At 37.5% G+C, this 22,697-nt stretch overlaps 1 protein-coding gene across 1 annotated transcript in view; it reads left to right on the top strand.

Annotated features, from left to right (window-relative positions):
• Positions 1-22,697, top strand: part of FAF1 (Fas associated factor 1) — a 169,608-nt gene that overhangs the window by 121,916 nt on the left and 24,995 nt on the right. Inside the window, exons 13-15 of the mRNA XM_009990349.2 lie at positions 1,310-1,464; positions 14,360-14,496; positions 17,016-17,104. Coding sequence (XP_009988651.2) covers positions 1,310-1,464; positions 14,360-14,496; positions 17,016-17,104 — 381 coding nt within the window. The remainder of the gene's footprint in view (positions 1-1,309; positions 1,465-14,359; positions 14,497-17,015; positions 17,105-22,697) is intronic.

Genomic DNA, 22,697 nt, shown 5'->3' with positions numbered 1-22,697 from the left:
TCACAAAGACAGCTTGTCTCAAAATTGCATCCCATGTCTTGCTATATCAACACACATCAATATCTAGTGTTCAGTGTTACTTCTCCTGAAGAAACTTGACATGAATTGAAATACAAGTCTGAAAGTAACATTTACTGTATTGTATCAGCAAATATGTTCAAGTAGGATTTTAAAGTAAAGTAAGGAATATATATGGGTATGGGGGAATGGAAAGTCATAGTTTTCTGGATGGTATTTATAATTCATTGAATACCAGACATAGGATCACAGTCCTTAACTAGCTCATAGTTTCCCTATGTTTTTCCTCAGTCTGCTTTGTATCTTTACGTACACATACACTGACTTTCCGAGAGGTGGATTGAGATTATCATGGGGACACAGCACAGCTCTACGCTGCGGGCAGCGAAGCTCAAATATTACTTGACAGGGTTTTAGAACACGGCACAGAATATTTTGTTTCAAGAGGCCACAAACACCGTCCTCAACATCTTGTCTTCGCTAACACGGTAACTACGATGAGGTATATCAGCACTCAGAAACTCGGTGTGGGATTTGATCCACGTCTCCCATACTCCTTCCCTTGCTCTTACACATTCCCAGTGCTGGTGGCTACCTTGCTCCTCAGTTCCACGCATGGTGTACCCAGCTGGGCTGACACGTGGCCTTTTAACCAGCTACACATCGACTTATGAAGTAGGTGAGAGGCTGATATGCTGTGGGCCTCCCCGCATCGTACGGCTGGATGGAGAGCTGCCAAAACATCCAGCATGTAGCGTCACAGGCTTTGGGATTGTAGGCAGCTGTATTGTTACTTACTAATTTTCCTCTTTATTTGATTACAGTTGGAGTGATAACAGTACACTGTCATTTTTTTCAGACTGTTTATAATTGTTTTGTATCATAGATGCTCTTGTATCAAGAGATGTGTTCCTTGCTCAAGGAATTGTTCCAAATGTTATCTTTATTGGGTAGATATCCAATGAAGTTTACTAATTTCTTGGGTCTTTTAATAAGGTTTTTGGTTTTAATTCAAATGTTCTTATTTTCATCTTCTAAGCATATAATATATCGTGTTTTGGTACCTGAAATAAAATATTAGGAAGCATTGAGAAGATTGTTACAGATTTGGAAGACTGGACCATTTGACTTGAAATCTACTGTTGGGTGTATTTCCTGTGTGTGCACGTTGAGATACTCAGCACCTTCGATTAAACACCATAGGGTACTAACACACAAATCTGCGGCAGTAATTTTAAATCACTAAATAGCCTGAGGAAATTTTCACTGATCTTTTCTCGTGTCTTTTCAGAGAAAGCTTCTTGCTATCTACCTCCACCATGATGAAAGTGTACTAACCAACGTCTTCTGCTCACAAATGCTTTGTGCTGAATCTATTGTCTCTTACCTGAGTCAGAACTTCATAACCTGGGCATGGGACATGACAAAAGAAGCAAACAGAGCAAGGTAAGACTCTTTGGACTGTGAATGGAGCAGCTTTTCTCGCAAGGAAGACCCTTATTCTGTGTCATCTCTGTGTATCAAATCTTTTGTTGCTAGATATCTATTTGAATTAAACACTTTATGCTTGTTCTTAGCTGATCCATGAAGCTGTGCTGGCTGATGTTCACTGAGAATCAGACCATCCTTGTTTGCATTATAAAGTGACTTCTTATTCCTGTGCAGGAAAAAATAGTTGAAGAAATTTTCCTTTTTTTTTTTTTTTCTGAGTTTATTTTGCAAACATAGTTCTAGGAACATGTCTTCAAAGTTTTGCATTGCAATGTCATAATATTACGTGACACTAATTGTATGTACGTAGGTGTAACTGCATTAGAACTGTCTGTAGCAATAACTACTGTTGTTGAGGAAAATCTTATTAAAAATATAACATTCATGTGTTAAATTAATATTAAAAACAGATTATGCAAATATTAGAAGCTTGCAATTCATGTGAACTTTTTTTGAACTACAGTTTTCTTACAGAACATTCCTTTGGTAATGTTCAGCTATTTTGATAGGTTTTAACATAGTAAAGGCTGTCCTGTGTCTTAGAGAGGCCATCATTTTGCTGATGAGTAAAGAAGTTAAAAAGCTGTACATTCCACTTCCTTCTACATCTTTTATCTCACCTCTCTCTCCTTTAGTTATTTATCAGTTGATCATAATCTATTGAAAATAATGGTTTTATGATTATATTTATTATATTTAGAAACCAGACTTGTTTGGTTTTCTAACTTGGACCTTATTTCATCACCTTTATTTACACAGAAGACGACTGCTTGCCACAATAATGTATTGCTTGCGTTACTATAATGAGAGTTATTCTAACTTTTGAACAAAAGATGCAACAGTCATTTGGGCTAGGATAAGGTTGCTGCTTTTTTACACAATTCCATTGATTAACAATTAAAAGTACATATTTATGTTTCTTTCTCTCGTGACTTTCTAGAATAGAGCATTCATGCATTCCCATTCTTAAATAGGTGAATTATAGTTAATATTTCTTTACTGAAAGTGAGCATGGAGAACAGAACAATCACTTTTTCTAATACGCTTTTAAAATGACACGTTTCACAGGAATTCCTCACTCACTCTACCTTCTGCATTTCGTCATTGGACGAATCAGCAGCTATGTTCCTAGATTAAGTTATTCTAAAGAGTTAAAGATTATGGAAAAAAAGTAGTCACAAAAACAGATAAAAAGTTTTTTTTAAAAAAAGGAAAAAAGAGAGGAAAAAGAAACATCTAGATTCTTTCATGGACCAAATACATAGACTGGAAAGTTGCTTAAGTCTTTTGGTATTGCCATTCATGGGCAGTAAGGAGCCTCCTCCTTTTCTTTTATCCCACAAGTTGGTGTAGAAGGAAACACTATTTCTAAACCATCTGTAGTGGCTAAGTTCAGTTGACTACCTGCTGTTCTATTGTTCGCTTTTCTATTTAATTCTCTAGTTTCTTTTATTTTACAATGACAAAAAATTGCAGTGTAGTTTCTTTTGAAAAACTGTGTTTGAGAGGGTTTTTTTTTTTATGACTGACTATCAACAGCCATGTAATTGCTTTGTTGTGTTTTACTAAAGAAATCTATTAAGTAGCACAACTTTGATACACTAGTAATAAGAGTTTGCAGGTTACAGACACCTGTGGTGACCAAAGCGACAGAAGCTGCTTATTAGAAAGAGCCCGTACAGCTGTGTCCTATTAACTCCTTATGACACTTCTTAAAACACAAAATAAAGGGCTTGTTTAAGGCTTTATAGCTATTCTCTATGAACCTAGTCACCGATTGTGCAGGGCGATAGGGGTTTTAAGCCTACATTTTTTGCTTTTGATTAACACCAGCAAAGAAACTGTCATATTAACAGTGAGGTCAAAAAATAATAAGGGGTAAACAAGGCACACTGCTTTGAATTAGAATAATTTCTCGGTTATGTTTAGTGTCACATCCTGCTCCTTAGAATGTGATTTCTTCAGAGGGGGCATGATGCTTCCTTTTTGCTTTGGAAAGTGCCAATGCACTCTAGGCATTCCCATAAATAGATACTCAGTACCTCTGTTTAATTACTGCCCTTCGTTATGTGACATGACGGCAGTGTCTTGGAGCCTATTCTGTTATTTTGTATCCTCACAAACACAATTGCACGTAGCTTCTTATTTGAATGATGGGAAGACAGCAGCAAGAACAAGAGAAGGAACTGCTTTTTGCATGCTGGTACAGCCCAAGAACAACTTTTTTTACTGTTACAATTGCGTTAGTGGAAAAGCCAGTGTGGGAAGGCAGAGGAATCAGGCCTGCTTTATTTACAGCAATCAGTAGGAACACTTCAATGTGAGTGGTAAAAGACAGGTTTTCAGTACTGTGAGTCGGCATGAATGATTTCAAACAGATATACATACTTGCTTATATAAGTCAAAAAAAGTTGAATACTCTGATTTTCTTGCTCTTTGCTGTTCTCTTTCAGACATCTGTGGATGTAAGTCTGTTCCAAAAACTGTCTGCATAGTAGTTTCTCTCCTTCTCATTAATAAAATGAGAGTCCACTGTAGGAAAAAAAAAAAAAGCTTCAAAATCATGTCTTTTTTCCTGATTTTTAATATGTTGCTTGGCTGACACTGATGTAGGGATGTGCTTTGAATCCTACATCACTGTACACTAGTGCTTTTCAGCTGGGTTCTCTGTCTTGTTCTTCAACGTCCACTGCAGCAGAGCAAAGTGAGGGATTTTGAAAGTAGGACTACAAGTAAAACTCTGTGTGCAAACTCCAGGGTAGTTGTTAGCGGTAGTGCAACAGCATAAGCATTAGGACTTTGGGAGTTAGATTTAAAAAATTTCTAACTTCAGCCACCCAGGACTGTTACTTTGTCAAACTGAAGGAGAACTCTAGTTAATACAGTTAAGAGGATGTTCTGTTTTGGCTTTCACAGCTTTTAATTGTCCCTGACATAAGGTTTGCAGACAAGGGAGCAATTACTATGTGTAAGCGCTGCAAATTATGAATCTTTTCATTACTAGAATTTAAAAAATCATAATAAAAGGCACAAAATAATAAAATAATTAGCCTTCATTTAGGAAAATAATGTGTTTTTATAATACTGTTAAGAAATCTATATGAAAGCTTTATCACCTATAATTTAGACTTTAGTTTAGTGAGCAACTGTTTGGAATATTCTTATAATTTGTGTTGTCCATGGTCAAAGGAGGAAAAAAACACACAAAGCTACGTTATGTTTTTTACTTCTTGTTATGTTCCACTCAATTTGGGGTGAATCATGAGCTTAAAAATCACCATTTGCTTGCTGTGGAGATTTGCCACCATGCTCTCCAAACATCAGAAACACGTGCAGGAGGTAGCAGGGCAGTAGTAGTGTTTGACAGCAGTGGTGGTAACAATTCTGGACCTACCTTTTGGTCCGAGCACATGGCTGCAGCAGCTCACGAGCTGCATCGGGCCATCACATGGGCTAAGTGATTCCTCAGGTTTCTGGAGAGGTTATGGGATAGATAAGCAGGAGAGCCAGACATGAGCAGCTATGTTTCTGGCACTTTCTGTCTTCAAATTGTTCACTAAATACCATTATTCTAATATAATGTGTATGTGTTTGGGAGGTGTGTATGTATGTACACATGCCTAACTATTTTTGTAAATTCATTAGTATAATATATTTCTATCCAGGACAGATACATAGTGAATATATATATACACATACATATATGCCTATACATACCCTTATGTTTGTACACACAGCACTTACAAACATAGATTATGCATAACATTAGCAGATTTCCAACATACATAATGTTTGTCAAGCAGAGCAATGCCAAAACCATAAAACAGTGACTTGAATGTCTGTAGCAGCTTTTTAGCTTTGGATATCGTTGCCCTTGGGCACTGTATTTCAAGGTGTTACCAACTTTTCTCAGCTCTGATGACAGGTACTTGTTAGTTTTAATGTTCAAACGATAGTTTTTCACTTTGCTTAAGCGTAGGAAAGAGTTAATTGACTAAAGCACTTCTCAGCAGCAGGTTGTCTTCACCTGCAATTTCCGTCATCAAGTAATTAGCCATATTCACAGTTGCTGACCCTTAATACTAACCTACTGAATGATGCATGCATGGATGAAGACCAGTTGACCATATTACTCCAGCTCCCCAATCCTATTTGATCCTTTAGCAAATATATTGCAGGTGTGGGGTCTGTGAGTGCAGGACTCGGTGAGTTAATTTCTTGCTGCCTCTTCAGGAGTGACCGTAGATTCTGTATATGTTGCTTGCAAAACTTGGCTGTGTTCTTGGGCACTAAATCCTTAACAGGTTTCACAGACGAGTGTGAAAACCTTATCTATTGTATTTTGCAATATTTTATTTAATTTACTCTAATAGCAATACAGTGCCAGTCAATAAAAACAGGTCAAAAGTCTAATTAATGTTTTAAAAATAAAGGTTCTCAAACACCAGGCGAGTTTGTCATTTTCTGTATGGTTTGTTTTGAGGAGGAAGAGGAAAGAAGGTGAGGAGGGAACCCTTCTGTTCCATGATTACATCCCACCCGCTCATTTTCTCCTTTTCTCCTTTGCTTTTGATTTTAGTGGCGGTCTTAACAGAATGTCAAGATCAATTTGCAGCATGGTTTAACTCAAGGTTTGCATTCTGCCAGCAGCAATTGTCCTAACGAACAATGCCGTGTGTTCTTGTAACTTCAGAAGCTTTTAGAAGGCTCATGGCAAGGGCAGCATCTAATGACTTTATTAGTGTAGGGTTTCAAAATGGGCTCAGTAATTGTTCACATCTCTTTGTCATCTAGTCATAATTACTGCATAGTATTGTTCGGGGTTGCACTTGTGAATAGTTTCCTAATAGCACTGAAATGAAGAAAAAAGGAAAAGGAAAAAAGGTGATTGTCTCTTTAGATGGAGAACAAAACAGCCTGTATGTAGATGGTGGTTAAACTGTTTATCATACACCCACCAGAAAAGGTTAACTATCCCTGCTTAAATATTTATGTACTTCACGATAATTTCGTGTTAGTACTCTAAAAATGTCCAAATTTGGAAAACTAAAAACCAGCAGAGAATGCATTTTAATCTGATCATTGTTAGTAAGAAATGGATGTCTCTGTAATATTCAACTAGAAATAGAAATTAGTCTCTATGTTGATGTGATTAAAGTTTTCAGTGCATCGTAGAGATGCTTTAAGGTCATCTGAAAAAAAAAATATTAAAACCACAGGAATTAACTAAATTGATACATTTGTAAGCATATATTTTAAGTCCCCACTATATAACCAAATCCTGAAGCAAGTTCTATCTCATTGTACTTGAACTACAGCATAGTTTATTATGTTTGTTGAACAGAAAAAGTGAATGAGTAAAATTCTGTAGTGTCCTATGCGAAAGAGGTGAAGGCAGAAGAACAGGTAGTCAAGACAGGCCTGTTGGGCTGCTGTGAAGGAGAGGCCCGTTTAAATACAGGAGTCCACAACTGCACCAGTGAAGTGTAACACTGTGTGAAGTTGAAGCTGTTGAAAAATTTGGATGCATCTATGCATCTAAATCAACCGTCAGAAGAACTCATTGAGCTGGCAGAGTCAGAATCGTTTGTACCAAAACGCAGCTGAAAGACATGAATAAATCTCTGGTACTGCCGGGTGCCTGATTGGGACAAAACTCACTGCACAAGTGCAAGTGCTCATCCTCTTCCTTTAGGTTAGGATGACTCTGCTTTGACCTTTCTGCTGTCTTTTTTGTCACCATTCTGACTGTCTGTCAGTCTCAGAGAGCTGCAAATAACAGTATTCAGTCCATGCTTGGCCAGAAGGTTCAACAGTACCTGCATCATTCCTGACCAATGGTTGTCTGATCGAATCTGTGGTGTGAGGGAGGTTTCTCAGCATTTCTCCCTAACTTGTTCCAGTACTTGACTTTCACTACCTTTAGGCAGTTCTCACTAATATTTAACTGAAGTTTCTCTTGCAGCAATCAATGACAACTCTATCTTGGTCCACTCAGTGGATAGTGAGGTATTGTTTTCCTTTCTGCTGTTGTGTTCTTTGGACTTAAATGGTGCTATTTTTTCCTGCAGTTTTCTCAGACTAAGCAACCGTGATTCCTTCAACCTTTCCTTGTAGCTCATCCTTTTGTAGATATTTGTTATTGCAGCCTTCATATGGTCTTTCTGTAACTGGTCCACATGTTTACTGATGCACTGTGCCTAAAACTTTCTTCTCAGTACTAAATAGAGAAAGAGGATTATTTCATATTGTACAAACCATGATTCTGTTTACTCACCCCGATATGATGCTTGTCTTCTTCACATCATGACTTTTCTCCTTCCTTTACTGCTTGATTCTTATTCTGTATTTGTGCAATTGTTCCTCCTGCTCGGAGACTTCCATTGACCTTGTTGAATTGCATTTATTTGTGAGGGCGTTTCTCCGATTTGTGAAGATTAATCTGAATTCTTTTACTGACTTCCGTTGTGCTCTCTGTTCTTATCTAGGTTGTTATTAAATCTACCTGTAGCAAGCATTGGATATTCCTTAGCGAATCATGTGTTTCATGCCTTTCTAATATCATAAGCAATAATCAAAACTACCGCTGATATGCAAGTGCATCTTGTGTTTTCCATTTTTAGTACGGTGTTTTAGCAAGGAGTCCAGGTATATTTTATTTATATTTTTACTGATGATTGTCTAGTTTCCATTGGTATCTGAAAGGATGGATTAATGAGTTTCTAGAGGGATGTGTTTTAGACTAAATGGGTTATAAAGTATTTAACTAATCTATTTGAACCTTGCAGGATGAAATTACATCTTCTGTGTTTTTTATGAAGAGATAGACAACCCATCCATCTAGCCTTTACTCTTACATAAAGAAAAAGTGGATAAAATCATGGTTTTTACTTCTGAATCCCTAGATATTTAGCGTGTGTATACTAAAGAGGATATCCACATCATTTGATTCAGGCTGCTTTAGACATCTTTAGACCATGCTTTGTATCTGTTGCTAATTCCTCCTTGTGTTCGAGTCAAGTTATGACCTTACCAATGTGGGTGAGACAATAACTCTGCATTATGAAGGCTATAGATAGCAAACTTATTTAAATATACCATTTTATGACCTCGCCTTTTACTTTTTTTTAATGTAAATATCTAATGCAAAAATGTTATTTTTACATTAACATTTTAATGAGTCTTATGTTGACTTTGCACAGTATATAATTATTATTAAAAATAATCAGGAGTCTTGCATATTTAATATTCATAATGGTTTTTGCCGTGCTCAAGAAAGAAGTTACAGCTTTTTCACAGCCATTTCTGAAGTTTTAAAGTTTCTTAAATTAAGGTTGGCCTTGGGAAGTATCTGGCCATAAATCAATCCCATTTTTTTGACCCAAAATCTTCCAGGTTGTGGATTGAACACTAGTTCAGACTAAAAGGGAATAGATATTTTAGAAGAGGTTATCAGGTTTTGTTCTGCTGCTGCTTTTTGGGCAGAACTTCAGGCTGAGATGGTACAGGAAAATAGATCTTCAGTCCAACCTTTCTGTTAAAAAGTCCTTTGCAAGAACCTTAATGGGCAACATGTGCCAAAGGGACTTATTTTAGGAAGAACTTTTCCAAAGTTTTCCCACCAGTGTGTTATAATTAAAAGTAACTACAGCAATATTTATGTGAGTAAGACTGATCTCTGTTATTTATGTTGGTACAGAAAATAAGGAAAAATAGATCTAAAATCCTATGTGATTTTTTTATAGTTATTTTAATACATTTTATCCATACATTTGAGAGCAGAGTTCTCTCTGTATGGAGAGAATTTGCCCTTTAGTGCCCTAGGCAGATTTGCTAATACGATTATTAATTAACCTTAAGGTGCTGGGGAAAGTTTAAGAGAAGCAAAAGCAAAGGACGACTTTCAATTTTTGACTGACTGTACAAAAATCATTCAAAGTGTAGCATCAGGTGTCCCTCTTTGCACATTCCAGGAGTATACTGCAATGTACCATGCACAGCTGCGTTAGTTTCCTTCTCTTGATTAACAAAAAAGAGCTAGAATTAGCATTTTAGATATAGTTACTCTTTCTGTAACTATACTTTGCCACGACTGTTTGAGATCTTTATTTTATTCATAATCTCTTGAGAAGATTGATTAATTTTGGGGTGTATGCAGAGATATTCATCCTATCAGTTTGATCCCAGTAGGTAACTGAAAATTGATACCACAACTGAGGACAGGCATCGGGTAATTAATATTTGATTTCAGTGATGACTGGTAGATGCTGTCCATGTCTTTCAAAGTTGTGCCAGTTGCCACTTTTCTGAGTGGAAAGAGAAAGGAGGCTGAATTCCTCTGCTCTTTTAGAGTCCTTCCGCTAGATCAAGGCCAAGGGCAACAGACAGCAGTGCTGCCTTGCACATTAATTTGAATGGAAATGCAGAGGATTCATTGCTCAGAATCATCAATTCTTTGCTAAATTCTTCCTTCAGTTCTTCAATTCTTTGTAAATTCTTCCTCTACTAGGTAAGAGTAGGAATCGCTTTGATTTGAGTAGGCCAGTTCACATTGGAAAATACAACGTGACAGTGTGGGATCCAATGAACGCCTCTGCTTTGTGCCCCCTTTAAGGACTAGGCACCAGAGATGCTCTTAGCTTGCTAAAGTTGAAATATTCAATAATAAATTGAAATATTAAAGGGATCATTACCTTTTTCTAAAGTATTTAGCATCATAGTTTTTTTGTTTGCTTGTTCTTATATGCGGTGTGGTAAGGAGGGATCTTTTCAATAGATTTTTAAAGCTGTTATTTTTTCATAACTGCCTTCTAGGAGCTTTTGTAAAGTAATATTAAATAAATTGCGTTTTATTATAAAATTACAAAAAAGTTATGCCAGGAGTGTATTTTAATATAATGTGTCACATATTAGCTGCTTCGGAATGATAACGTTCTTCTCTGGGAGGCTATCGAGCTACAAACATGATAACTCTTCGCACAGGTTATCTCAGAGTGCACGTGGAGGAATAACTGCTGTGCAGTGATCAGCAACCCTCAAAATTAACATCTTCATTTCACCAAAAAAAAAGTCCTGTGTGCCACTCTTAACTAAGGAGTAAATTATGTCTAAGAATTAAAACCTGTTCAATCTACATTTAAAAAATTAAGATAAGGGTAATATTTTTAGGGTTTGTTTCTATATTTGTCAAGCTGTGGTCAGTGCCCATGTTTATTCTGTAGCTTTAATAACTGCTGGTTTCATTGCTAGCGAGTCAAGAAAGAAGAAATGATGCTGTCTGCTAAAACTATTACTTTTCTTGATGAAATTTATTCTTGTAACTTTAGAGATTATTTTTTTTTAATGAATTTTTCCTTCATAAAATGCTTTTTGCCTTTCTCATACTTCTCCCTCCTTGAATATTTTTTGTAATTTAAAAACAAAAGGATTAGTAGGGTGCCATTTGCCCTCCCTTTCTGGCGGCATCCCTCTATTTCCACTGTTGGTTGGAGATCACAGTAATCCAGTGTCTTGTGGAAAACAGTTCTCCCTGGAGGGACATCTGGCTCTTTGATGCGCTCTGCAGGCAGTTCTCTTGGCAGCTCTGGAGATGCCACTGAAAGATCTGGCACACTTCTGTTTAGATGAAAGTAAGAAAATCCCTTGTTAGTGATGTACAGAGTAAGATACTGGTTATCGCACCAAATTGTTTTGGTCCTACTCACATACTTCTGACAGTAAATATTAGCATAGAGATTTTTTTTTTTTCCTGGATGTGAATGTGGAAGAAAGTAAAAAGGTCTGCAAATACAGAATCAGGAAAGGCAAAAAAGGGAAAACACAAAATTAGTTAGGTAGCTGCAAAATCTATTAAAAGACATGAGAAAAACTGAGCAAGGATGATGAATGAAAATTCAATTCCTACCAACCTAGTAAAATGAAAAGACGTGTTATGAGTAATTGCTGAGTACTTACCACTGGCCTGGTGCAGAGTGTGTGTGTGAGTGGGTAATCACTGGTGAACTGGAGTTATGTGGTGCAGGCATTGGAGATGGCTGCTGCTGTTTATTCAATGTTGCATTGTTTGACTTCCTTCACGTTTTTACTGGCTTTACTACGTTTTAGTTGAATGCACAAGTGGGGTCTTACTTGGTTCCAAAGGGCAGGATCTATTTTCACAGAATCATAGAATGCTTTGGGTTGGAAGAGGCCTTAAAGATCATCTAGTTTTGATGGATCATGTTAGTGAGAAGAGTTTCTCGTGTGTGTTGGCTCTGCTCTGAAGATATGCATTCATAAGCACCAGCTGGTTGTTCATTCCCCACCAACATCCTTATTGCAGCTGCCCGTGCTGTAATCTGCACATTCGTTATTCAAAGTTGGAAGCATTGGGAAGAAGAGTTGTTTCTCACTCCTCCCCCAAGAAGGGGTGGAATTTGCAGTGGCAAATCTGTGGCATTTGGATCAGAATTGGCATGAGCTGCCCCTGTAACTGGCACGTGAGCGAGCTGGCCACTCTCCCTGCGAGCCACGCAGATTGCAACAGCAGCAGAGGGAGCTTTGAAAGAGCAGGGTGGATGGCACCAGGGGCTTTAAGAAGTGGCCCCAAAAGAAAAAAAAACAAACACCGTAATGGAAGATGTTGGCATCTGGCATCTGTTCTGCTGTTACTCAACAGGACAGTATGTGTACTCTTACAACAGCCTGGCATGACATGCCATCTTCTGAAGCCAGGGAGTTGAAACCTGTTCCCAGCCTTGATTACAGAAGACCCCAAGGTATCATAGTCTGTTAGGTTCCATGTAGTCAGCCAGAAGTTCCATGTATGAAAATTCATTTCCTTGAAAAAAAATATTTGGCTGTTCTTCGAATGTACTGAAATACCTACTTCATTCAGAATTCTCTGCATACAAAATCCATACCTATAAAAGCATATTTTGAGACTGAGTTGTGGGTTGACTAAATACAGAATTGATTAAAAACCAAACCAAAGCAAAGCACCACCTTTGACTGGTGCAACTAGTATTGTAATAATCTCTTAGTTTCATTCCTTCTAGCAGTATTATCTACAACACTTTTTCACCTCCAGTGAAATATTTTATTTTCATGGGAAACTAGAGCGCTTTTCTTCTGTGGTGTGTTGAAGACTGTTAAACAGTTTTAATACACACGTTTCAGGAATTCAGTTCAATTGACCCCTGACTTCATTGCTTTCAGGAGTGAAACCTTGAACATACACAAGTCGTTTTGCCGAGAAAGATCGCCATTGACTTCTGTGAGGCCAAGATTTCACTTATGTATTCCCACCTTGAAAAGCAAAAAATAAAAAAAAAAACCAACATTATTTAGCTTCAGAGTTTATATGTCCAGACTTTACGGACTCTTTATTTTGTCTTCACCAGATGGTTTGTCTCTACATAGCTCTTTCTGATATAGCAGTCCCTATTTGGCATTTTTTGCTTTATCTTTCTGTGTGAGAGTTCTCAATTGCAAAAGACAGAGAATCAAGGAGGCAAGGAAAGGTATTTGCTGATAACATTTATGGCTTCGAAATACTTGCTGGCTACCCCTGCTCATTGCCTTCCACCCAGCTATGGCCATAGTTATACTACAAGTTGTCTCTGAGGAGTTTTGGTGGGTTTTTTTATACTTCAGGTGCCAATGTTGAACTCGTCAGGCTTATCAATTTTTAGCCATTTTATTAGATACAATATATGCAGATTAAAAAAATTACAATTTTGAATCTTTTCGGTATCTTTGAGAAGAAATGACTTGGAGCGCTTGACATTTTAATGCAGTTTGTCTTTTCAAATAGATTTGGCTTCTAATGCATGTGACAACAGGACTTTGCTCTTCAGTTAGAGCATACATTTCAGAGTAGTTGTTACCTAAAATATTATCATAAGGCATAAGAAAACACACGATTTAAGTTGCCTTTCATGAACATAATTAAGAATTAATAAGCCTGTACCAGTGGCTAGTCCTCAGAATTTCCACTGTTTTGCCTTTTGTGACCCGTGTTATTAAAAGTCCATTATTTTTACAGACTTTATTAAATTGGATCTTATTAAAGCATTCTATATTTGCATTTGGTCTTTCATAATTCATTATTATTATGACATTTACTTTTTACCATCAGATCTGAAAACATATCATAAGCTACCCTTTTCTCTTGAAAGAAATGCTAATTTCAAACAGTCCTCTAATGGAAGAGAAAAGCTTTATCAGTTTTTTCATTTATTCAAGATCGTGTTAAGAATACTAATGCTAGACTTCTGTATGCTAATATCCAAGAGCTTTTTTTGGTCAAAAGCTTAGAATTATTGTTTTTAGACCACACTGCTAAGTATGTCACTGGCAGGGCACTAGTACAAAAGAAAATACAATTCTGAAGTACCATGTTTTAATTCTGTGACTGACAAGAACAATTTCTTGATCTTTCATTATTAAATTTTGCTTTCATATGAAATTATGCTATTGTTATACTTCATCATATTTACTAGATTACAGCTCTACTTAGTTTCTCTTTAGAAGTTTTTAACAATAGATATAGCATGATTATTTGGGGGGGAGTTAGTTTTGAATTATAACCTGCAAAACAGTGTAACAGAAATGGAGTTCTCTGTCAAATAAATCGCTGTCTCAACTGGTTATTAATTGTTTTAATTTAAACAATCTGGGATCGATCATATTGCTGAATAGTCTCATAATTTAATCATAAAAAAGGATAAGAACTCTAGAATTGGATGCAGAAGCCTTGGTGTTAAACAGTAGATAACACTCAGTTCAACTTCTGAGTTTAGCATAATTTTGGGTTTTTTTTAACTTCAAAAATACCTCTACAATGTTAACTTTTTTTTTCCCCACATAGATTTCTGACGATGTGCACTAGACACTTCGGGAGTGTGGTAGCCCAAACAATTCGAACTCAGAAGACAGACCAGTTTCCACTTTTCCTTATTATTATGGGAAAAAGATCATCTAATGAAGTATTGAATGTAATACAAGGTACAGTTCTCGCTTTATATTAAAAGTAGTTCTTAGGTGAGTATTGAAACTGTTAGAAGACATATTTTCTAACTGTTTCTTTTTCAAGATGTTCAGAATATGAATTTGTTTCACACAAGAGACTTTCAGCTGCCGTGGTATAAGTAGCTACTATTCATAAATATGTTAACATAGTACTAGAGCTGCAAGTTGCCATGACTGTAGTAGAATAATAGTTTAAGTTTTCTTTTTTTCTTTTTTTTTTTTTAAGTGGAAGCCAAATCTCCGAAATAAGGAGCTACACTTAGTTTTCCAAATTTATATCCAGATACATCCCTGATTTCCAAAAGATTTTGGCTACACTTTTTGTGTAGTGCCAGAGTGCATTTAGTTCTTTGCATGTAGTTCCTTGTTAATATGTAGACTCCTATTGCACGTAGTGGGCTAATATTTGAATGTGAGTTGATTCTTCAGACCTGCCTGCAACGTTGAGGCCCCAAATCGGATCAGAATTTAAGTTACTAATATAATCTCACATAAATGAAGCTTTCTGGCTTACATGAGCAGTTCTTTTTGGTGTAACCATTCCTCTGATTTCGCTGACAGCAAGATGACTTAGAGGTGGAGTGATGCTGTTTGACTGTCGTGCTCAGTAACTCTTCAAATTAAAATACATCAAAGAACGGCTGTCTCGCATTTCTTCTGCTTTCTCCACGAGTTTGCCTTCATTTATTTATTGCTTACCGCTAGCAATCTTTATTCTAATCTCCTTATTTTCCTGAGGAAATTCAGCCTCAGGAAATATTGCCTTTTGCAGACAGCATTACTGTTTCTTTCTGCATATGGGATTAATAATTTTCTTGAGGAATCTGCAGTGTTCTTTTCAATGGACAAAATTGTGAATTTTCCATGGAATTTGTCTCCTTAGTGCAAGGTACAGCACAACACTATTTCATGGTACTTCTGTCACTTATAAAACTTATTTCATACAAGTAATCTTATAAATAGATTCTCTTGCTTTTATAACTCTGCAGTGTAGTTCAGCACTTGCGTTTTCCCCCTGAAGTTGGCGGTCCTTGCTGGCTTAAATTACTCAACTGTTTTAGCAACTTGGTGACTCAAAGTCATAATACAAGGCAGCTTTATATTATAAAATAATCCAAATTATTTCATTGCACTCATTAAATTTTAATGATTTGCCAGGTTTTCTGCCATCTTTTGAACTGAACTAAAATAAAGTGATCATCTATTGCAGCCTTACTTAAGTTTATCCTTTAACAAAAGTCAAACACGCTGTGCTTGTTATTTTCCCAGGAATTGGGACACCGGTATCTTTTAACAATATGCCCTCAAATGAATGGTAGTCTCTGACGTCGTGCATGTTGTAGCATGTGGGATAACATTTTCTGCTAAGGTAGCAAATGCTAGAAATGGGAACAATGAGGGCTTTTCAGAGCTGGGTGAGAAGGCATGTTTACAGAAGAGATACAACAATATAGAATCTTAAGTCCCAGTGGCGTTTATTGAAATGCAGACTGTCTAAGTTTGCTTTCGATTTTTACTTTTACTGGGGTTGGAAACTATGGGGACAGGGTTTTTTTTGTTAGTGGTATTGTGGCTTCTGGTTAGTTTACTGCTTTTAAAATTTTGACCAGCATCACCAATATAGATCTATCTCTTGTTGGTATTGTTCTACTAGGATCCAAAGGCTGTTTAGGCTGGCAGATGTTAAGAGTTTATAGTTTTCGACCATTTCTCATGGTCTAAGACCTTTTAAGTACTATAACAAGTGGCTGTAATGGGTAGTCTAGTCTGTAGTTTAGAAAGAGAAACCAAAGACTGAGTGCATCTTGGTAGGAAACTAATCCAACACAGGTAGAAAAATGTGAGGAGGTATCCTATGTATGTGCGGTATTTCTTGATATATACACAGATTACTTACTTTTCCACTATTAGCTTTACAAGTTTTATCAGAAGTAAATACACTGATTAGAATATATTGTAATATTTGAGATTTTACTATGAGTTGTGCCTGAATAAGAATGCGTGCGCACACATTTGATCGCTCTGTTCTGTTTTTTTCCATTTTTTGAACCAATCCACTTGGATGCTGCTGCCAACGTCCTGCCTTTTGTTACCCGACTAAGCAATTGCTTCAGTCTCCCTCATAATACCTGGAAATTCTAAAACTGTAAAATCAATTTCTTGTCAGGGAACCCCAGGTATATTACTTTCCTTTAATATCAGTGATTAAAAGAAAAAATAGAGCTATTCCATGCAAGCACAAAAGCAATTGTTCAGATTTGAACCACCTAAAATTTTAGCCTATGATCAACATCTGTTTGTAAAAAACAATTTTGAATTTTTAGTGAAAAGGTAAACTAAAAGCATTCTGCTGAGATACCTGCATTTTCTACTCTGGTGTTTGGATGGGTGGTTTTTTAAGTCTGGCTATTTCTTATGGATTAATTCTAAAATGACTTCTTTCTTGTTTAATAACTTTTATGATACGAAGTTCAGCTATCTTCCATCGTTGCTAGGTAACACAACAGTGGATGAGCTAATGATGAGGCTGATGGCTGCAATGGAGATCTTCAGTGCCCAGCAGCAGGAAGACATAAAGGATGAGGTGAGCATTGAAAGTTATTGCAGATACCTACTGGCTTCCACAAATCATTGGGATGCAAAATTAATCAGATGTTTCTTTAGCCAATGAAATTGGGTATGATGTGTTTTAGCGTCTCTTACATCATCACAAATTAAAAATGTTAAGTCTCCTTTGTGTATTTATTTGGGTCTCTCAAGAAACTTCCTCCTTATTGGTCTTATAATTTTCAGTGAGTTTCTTTTTTCTGAATATTAATCATGAGTAACCACATTTGCAGTGGTATTACAGAGCTTAATATGCTCATGCAAGGAAACAATGATCAGATTTTTTTCCCCAATTACTATCTCCAAGTCATAGGTAAAACACAAAACCAGACTGATATATCTTAAAGGTATACATTTAAAAGGGGATTGAAAAGCGACTATGCCAGTACTGAACCAGCATTCACAGCAACACAGAACAGGTAAGTGATGACAAGACTTTTCAAAAACAGTGTTTCAATTACACAGAAGTAGACAGCGAGGTATACAGTTGAAAGATGCTTATCTGATACTCTATAAGTTGCGAATGACATTTTGAAGTAATGAAGTACTCAGGAATTTATAATAATGGCTGTGTTGCCATTCAAGATTACTCTATCCTGTTGTCTAGACATTGATTGACAATAATTCACTAAACACATTCTTAACATTTAAATCTTGTATCTCATTAGTAAGAGATTTACCGATTATGATTATAATAATATGAAGGCACGGTACCTGCACAATATCTGTAGTTCATTTTTAATTCTTTATTTATGCTACCTGTAATTCATTGGTAAAGAAATTGACTTTAATTTTGTTAATACTGAACACAAATTTTAATATGAGGATTACAACAAAAATCCAAGGCACAATATAATTGAATTTTTTATTGCGTTTTAACAGGAATATGTCAGGTATGAGGTTTTTTAACGCTTTAATAAGAAGGTAAAATTCAGATCACAGATGAGTTCCAAGAAAGATTCAGAACTGAAAACTATAGAAGCTGATAGAAAGGAACAAAACGAAAGGAAAGAAAAGCATATAAAGGCAGAGAGATAAGAGCAAATAAGGGGCAGGAAAAGAAACTAGAAGTAGGAGTGATAGGATTGGAACAGAGGAAGGAACAGGAGACGGGAACAGTTGTCCAGAAGAGGGGACATCAGTATTCAGGAGAGGAGAAGGTGGGGGCAGGTGAGATAGTGATAGACCTGTTCTAAGAGGATAAAACCAAGTGAGTGTGCAATTGAGAACCGTCTGGGTGTAAGGGAAACAAAGCTTAAAGAAAGAGAGGACTCGGTATTCTTGAGGTTGTGATCACAGAACCGGGATCTGGCTTCTGTGTCCTGAGCTGCTGTCGGTTCTTCACTGGATGACCAGTGACAGTCCAGTAACATATGTCCCTATTGTAGCGATATGGATGTCTCCTGACTTCTTACTGCAAGTGCTCTGCCTAGGTAGGGAGAAAGGAAAATTAATTTTTATACATTCCTCTAAAATCTACATTTGTCCAAGTCTTCTGTAGTCTCTTCTCACATTTCCTTTTGGTTTTTTGTCACTGAGAGCACCAGTGATATTTCGTCCCCAACAGGAGTTTTTTCTAACACACTTTGACATTCAGAAAACTAATGGAAAATTTCATAAACTTTGGGGGCAGGTTTCCAGACGCTATGAGTTCTATACACAGATAGGATATTTACTTACACCTTGGCTCTAGCTGTTACAAGCACACCGAAAAGGTGATCTCAGACACTTTCGCCTTTGAAGCAGGAAGTTTAAAAACAAAAAAATAACCTCACTTTATGCAATTACTATTCCAGAGAGGGAGTATTTGACAAGCAGTCTGTACTCAATAGAGGGCTTTAGCCTGAAAAGAAAAATATTGTCTTTTTGTGGTTTGCTACATAACATGTAGCTTTCTTGTAAGTCTTGTACTTGACAACTTCAAGTGTTCAAACATCAACACCTTTTCTTTTTTAAGATGTTATTGCAGTCAGTGCAATTTTTCCCCAAATATTACAATAGCAAACAGGATACAGGGTCCGGTTTCTGTTACTGTTTTCTTAATAGCGACAATAAGTCATCATAAAACCACAAGAAGATAAGCAGAAAATTCTTTTGTGTTTTAAAAAGAGGAGTCATCCATATAGCTTTGCTGTAAACAGAAGTGTGTGAGAGAGAAATAGAACTGGAGACGCTTGCCAATAACAGCATGAAATCATTAATGAGTCAGTTTGTGCAGCTGAACTTCTCCACTTTGGATTTTTAACTTGCATGCACATGAAAGCTTCCAGCTCGGCTGTTGTGTAATTCTGTTTAGCACAGCATGTTTTGCAGTGCCCTCTGATGGTTATTTCGGTACAGGATGAGTGCTGCCACTGCCAGCTAATGGTACAGGTGTTGCCATGGCGCTGGCTGTAGCTGTTCAGGCATGGCTCTACAGTCAGCTCCCTGTCACTGGTGTCGACTGACGGTGTAGGCAGGATGCTCAGGACAGCATCACCGACTTACCTCACCTGGGTGAAGTGAGTCACTTCGTTAGCTGGTGGTAGTAGTATGGTTAGCTAGATCCTGTGCTTTTGTATCCATGCATTAGTAAAATTTGCTGATGTAACCTCTTAAAATTTTAATCAGGCAAATTTGGGGCATATTACTATGATATCAAGTGCTAAAATACCATCATTTAACCAGCAATTGGATTTAATTTTTAGATTTGTATATTGTGTTCGATTAAGCTTTTCTTACATAATCTGCAAAGAAATACCATAAAAACATAGAGCTGCATATGGGTACTCGTGGTAATCCAACGTACCTGTCTTGAGGTGCAGTGGTGTGTAACTTAGGCACCGGTTTTCTCTCCAAAGGTTTCTTAAAGGGAGATCAATCTGCTGTCCAATTCTTTTCCCAGTCCCTCCAAGGCTTCTGGGTCAGTCGTGACCCACTGGCCCTGTGGCTTGCTGCCTGTCAGCTGTGTTGCACGGATGACATTTTGGAAACCTCTTGCCTCTTTTGGACCACACTTTTGATGCGCCATTGCACGTACGTGGTCTAGCTGTCGTGCTGTCTGGTTTTATATGTTTGCTACTTAAATTGCCATAGTAACAAGCCACAAATAATAAAATATGATCAGCAGTGTACTGACATTGTGCTTATGTGGCACTGATGATAAGAAGTGGAGAATGGATAATTAAATGATGGGTTCAGTGGCATCAACAGCAGCGAGGCCGGTTGGCCGGGATGCCGTCGTGCCCTCGTCAGTGCAGCCAGGTCTGGGGTCTGAAGTCCAGCCCCAGGCTGTGTGTGCAGAATTACCCTGAGGCTACGCTAACGATTTCGTACATCTGAGGGATGTATTTTCTTCTAACCGTGTAGTGCCCACACGACAAATGTTGGTACCTCAACTCCTGTTCAGGCAGTGCAGTTGGGGATTTTTGCAAAGAGGAAATAAAGGCCGCTAACGAGCTTCTCCTGTACGTGAAGGAGAGTATCTCAGATCAGGGACAAGTGGCCTCTGCCACTGTTGATCAAGGTGTGAACTCAGATTTTTTCAGGGACTGACTTTGAAAAGAGCGTGTAGTATCAGTTCCTCTTAAGTGTCAGTGCCTGGTGCCGGACTTAGGAAAACAAATAATAACTGTAAAATGTTGTACGCCCTGGAATGTCCGTTTTTAAACACCCTGTTAGCTTGCTTACTCTAATTGAATAGTTAAATAATCATCTCGGCGTGGCATGATGAGCCCAAATAGATCCGAGTTAGTTCCATTGTGAGACTAATGTGAAGAGATACGTGATTAAACCCTGGCATTACAGCGCAGCACACCTGTTCTGGGCCGATCCTGAACATTTCTTCTCCATTGCCCGAGGAGGAGGCTTCTCAAAGGATTACAGTAACACTTTTTGACAAGCTTATGCAGGGTGGAGTTTCCATGTAATGACAGGGCTCATTTGATGATGCCTCAGTAATGCATTCTTTTTATTTTTGCTGTCAACATTTATTACTGTAGAAGCGTTGACTGTTACACAGCTGGTCCAACTTGTCCACATTTAAGTAACAGTAGGTCTCTCGTGGTGTTTATTTTTGTCGTTACGCAACACTAGCACTCCTGCTCTTGGATTAGACTTCAAGGTGGAATTGTAAAATACCCACAGTTGCTTCAAAAACCTCCTTATTTCTACAAATACCAATTAAAACCTTCAAATCACTTTAAACTATGTGTGCTGACACACTGTTTTCTTTAGTGTGAAAGAGAGATACTTAAGAATTTTTAAAGTGGAAAAACTGTTGTAAACAGAGTCTGACTGAAGATAAGCTGTAGAAAATGTAGACCTGCAGAGTCACCATCTTTGCTCTCTGATCTTAGGTGACATCTCTTCTTCCTAGATACTGCTACAGCGTGAGGAAAATTTAGGTCTTTCCTCACCAATATCTGGATGGGGATTTTAAAAAAACAAGAACTCCAAAATAGCAACATAAATTCACCTTATTTTCCCTGCCACAGCTCTTTGTAAAAGCATGCTTGCATGTCCATCCCAGCACTCTCTTGTGCTAGGTTAGTCTTTACTGGCCAAGTGTGATTTTCATAACTTTGCAGTAAGAAGCCTGGTATCACCATGTCTTCCTCCTCTTCTGCCTCGCTGCTGTCAAATGTAAGGGATTTCCTTCTTTTTTTGATGTGATAATTTAACAGTTTTACCTTCCAACACCTTTTCTCTTTCTTCTTCCAAAGACACATCTCACAGCCACAAAGGAAGCTAAAGAGAATCAGTCCTGGTGCGTTTTCTCCTAATCTGTGGTCTGTTCGTCTTTTCCTCCTTCAGATCGGTCGCTTTTCTCCACTCCTTACCTGCAGTTGTGTTCTCCAGTTAGAGGATGACCCTAAGTGCTTCCATCAGCTCTGCAGGAGACCCCTGCAATTCCTGTTTAGGCACTGAAGCCCACATTAAAATCAGTAGAAATCAGGCATCTGAATATCTTTGATACTCTGTGTTCCATCTAACACTGTCATGTGTATCATGTTATATAGTATTTGCACAACAGGAGGTTATGAGAATAAATACATGAAATTCATTAAATTCCAAAGCGCAAAAGTATTATGGTGATGACAGCCATCCAACAAAGATTGTGATTTAACCCCTCAAAAAATCCAATTAGCACATTTACTAATTATTACTAGTTATTACTAATTAAACTACAGTAATCAAAATTTATTTGATTATATTTTCGTATTTAATATTTGTAATATGGTAGCGCCCCAAACGATTGGTTTCCCATTGTGCACTTCACTGACACACCAGCAGATCCGAGAGCCACCTTCGAGAGTTTATGGCCTGTTTGGAACTTGGACAAAATGCGAAGTAATGGTAGAGGAAAGAAAAAAGATAAAATGAGAATATCTTTAGTTCATGTGGCTTTTCAGCTATACATGGGGATGGCGCCAGTCACTGAATATTCGCTTAGTGCTTAATGAACAGCAGCTTTCCCTGCTGTACAGCCCAGGTGGGTGGATGCTGTGGCAGGACTGGCTGGCTGATTTCCCGTGGAGAGTCACTGCAGGAATGCTTCTTGAAGGTTTTGCATTTGTTTTTTGGGGTTT

The sequence above is a fragment of the Tauraco erythrolophus genome, chromosome 10 (genome assembly GCF_009769465.1).
Source record: "Tauraco erythrolophus isolate bTauEry1 chromosome 10, bTauEry1.pri, whole genome shotgun sequence".
NCBI lineage: Eukaryota > Metazoa > Chordata > Aves > Musophagiformes > Musophagidae > Tauraco > Tauraco erythrolophus.
Note: the sequence above shows the minus strand (reverse complement) of the source record. Positions and strands in the feature narration are given on the sequence as shown.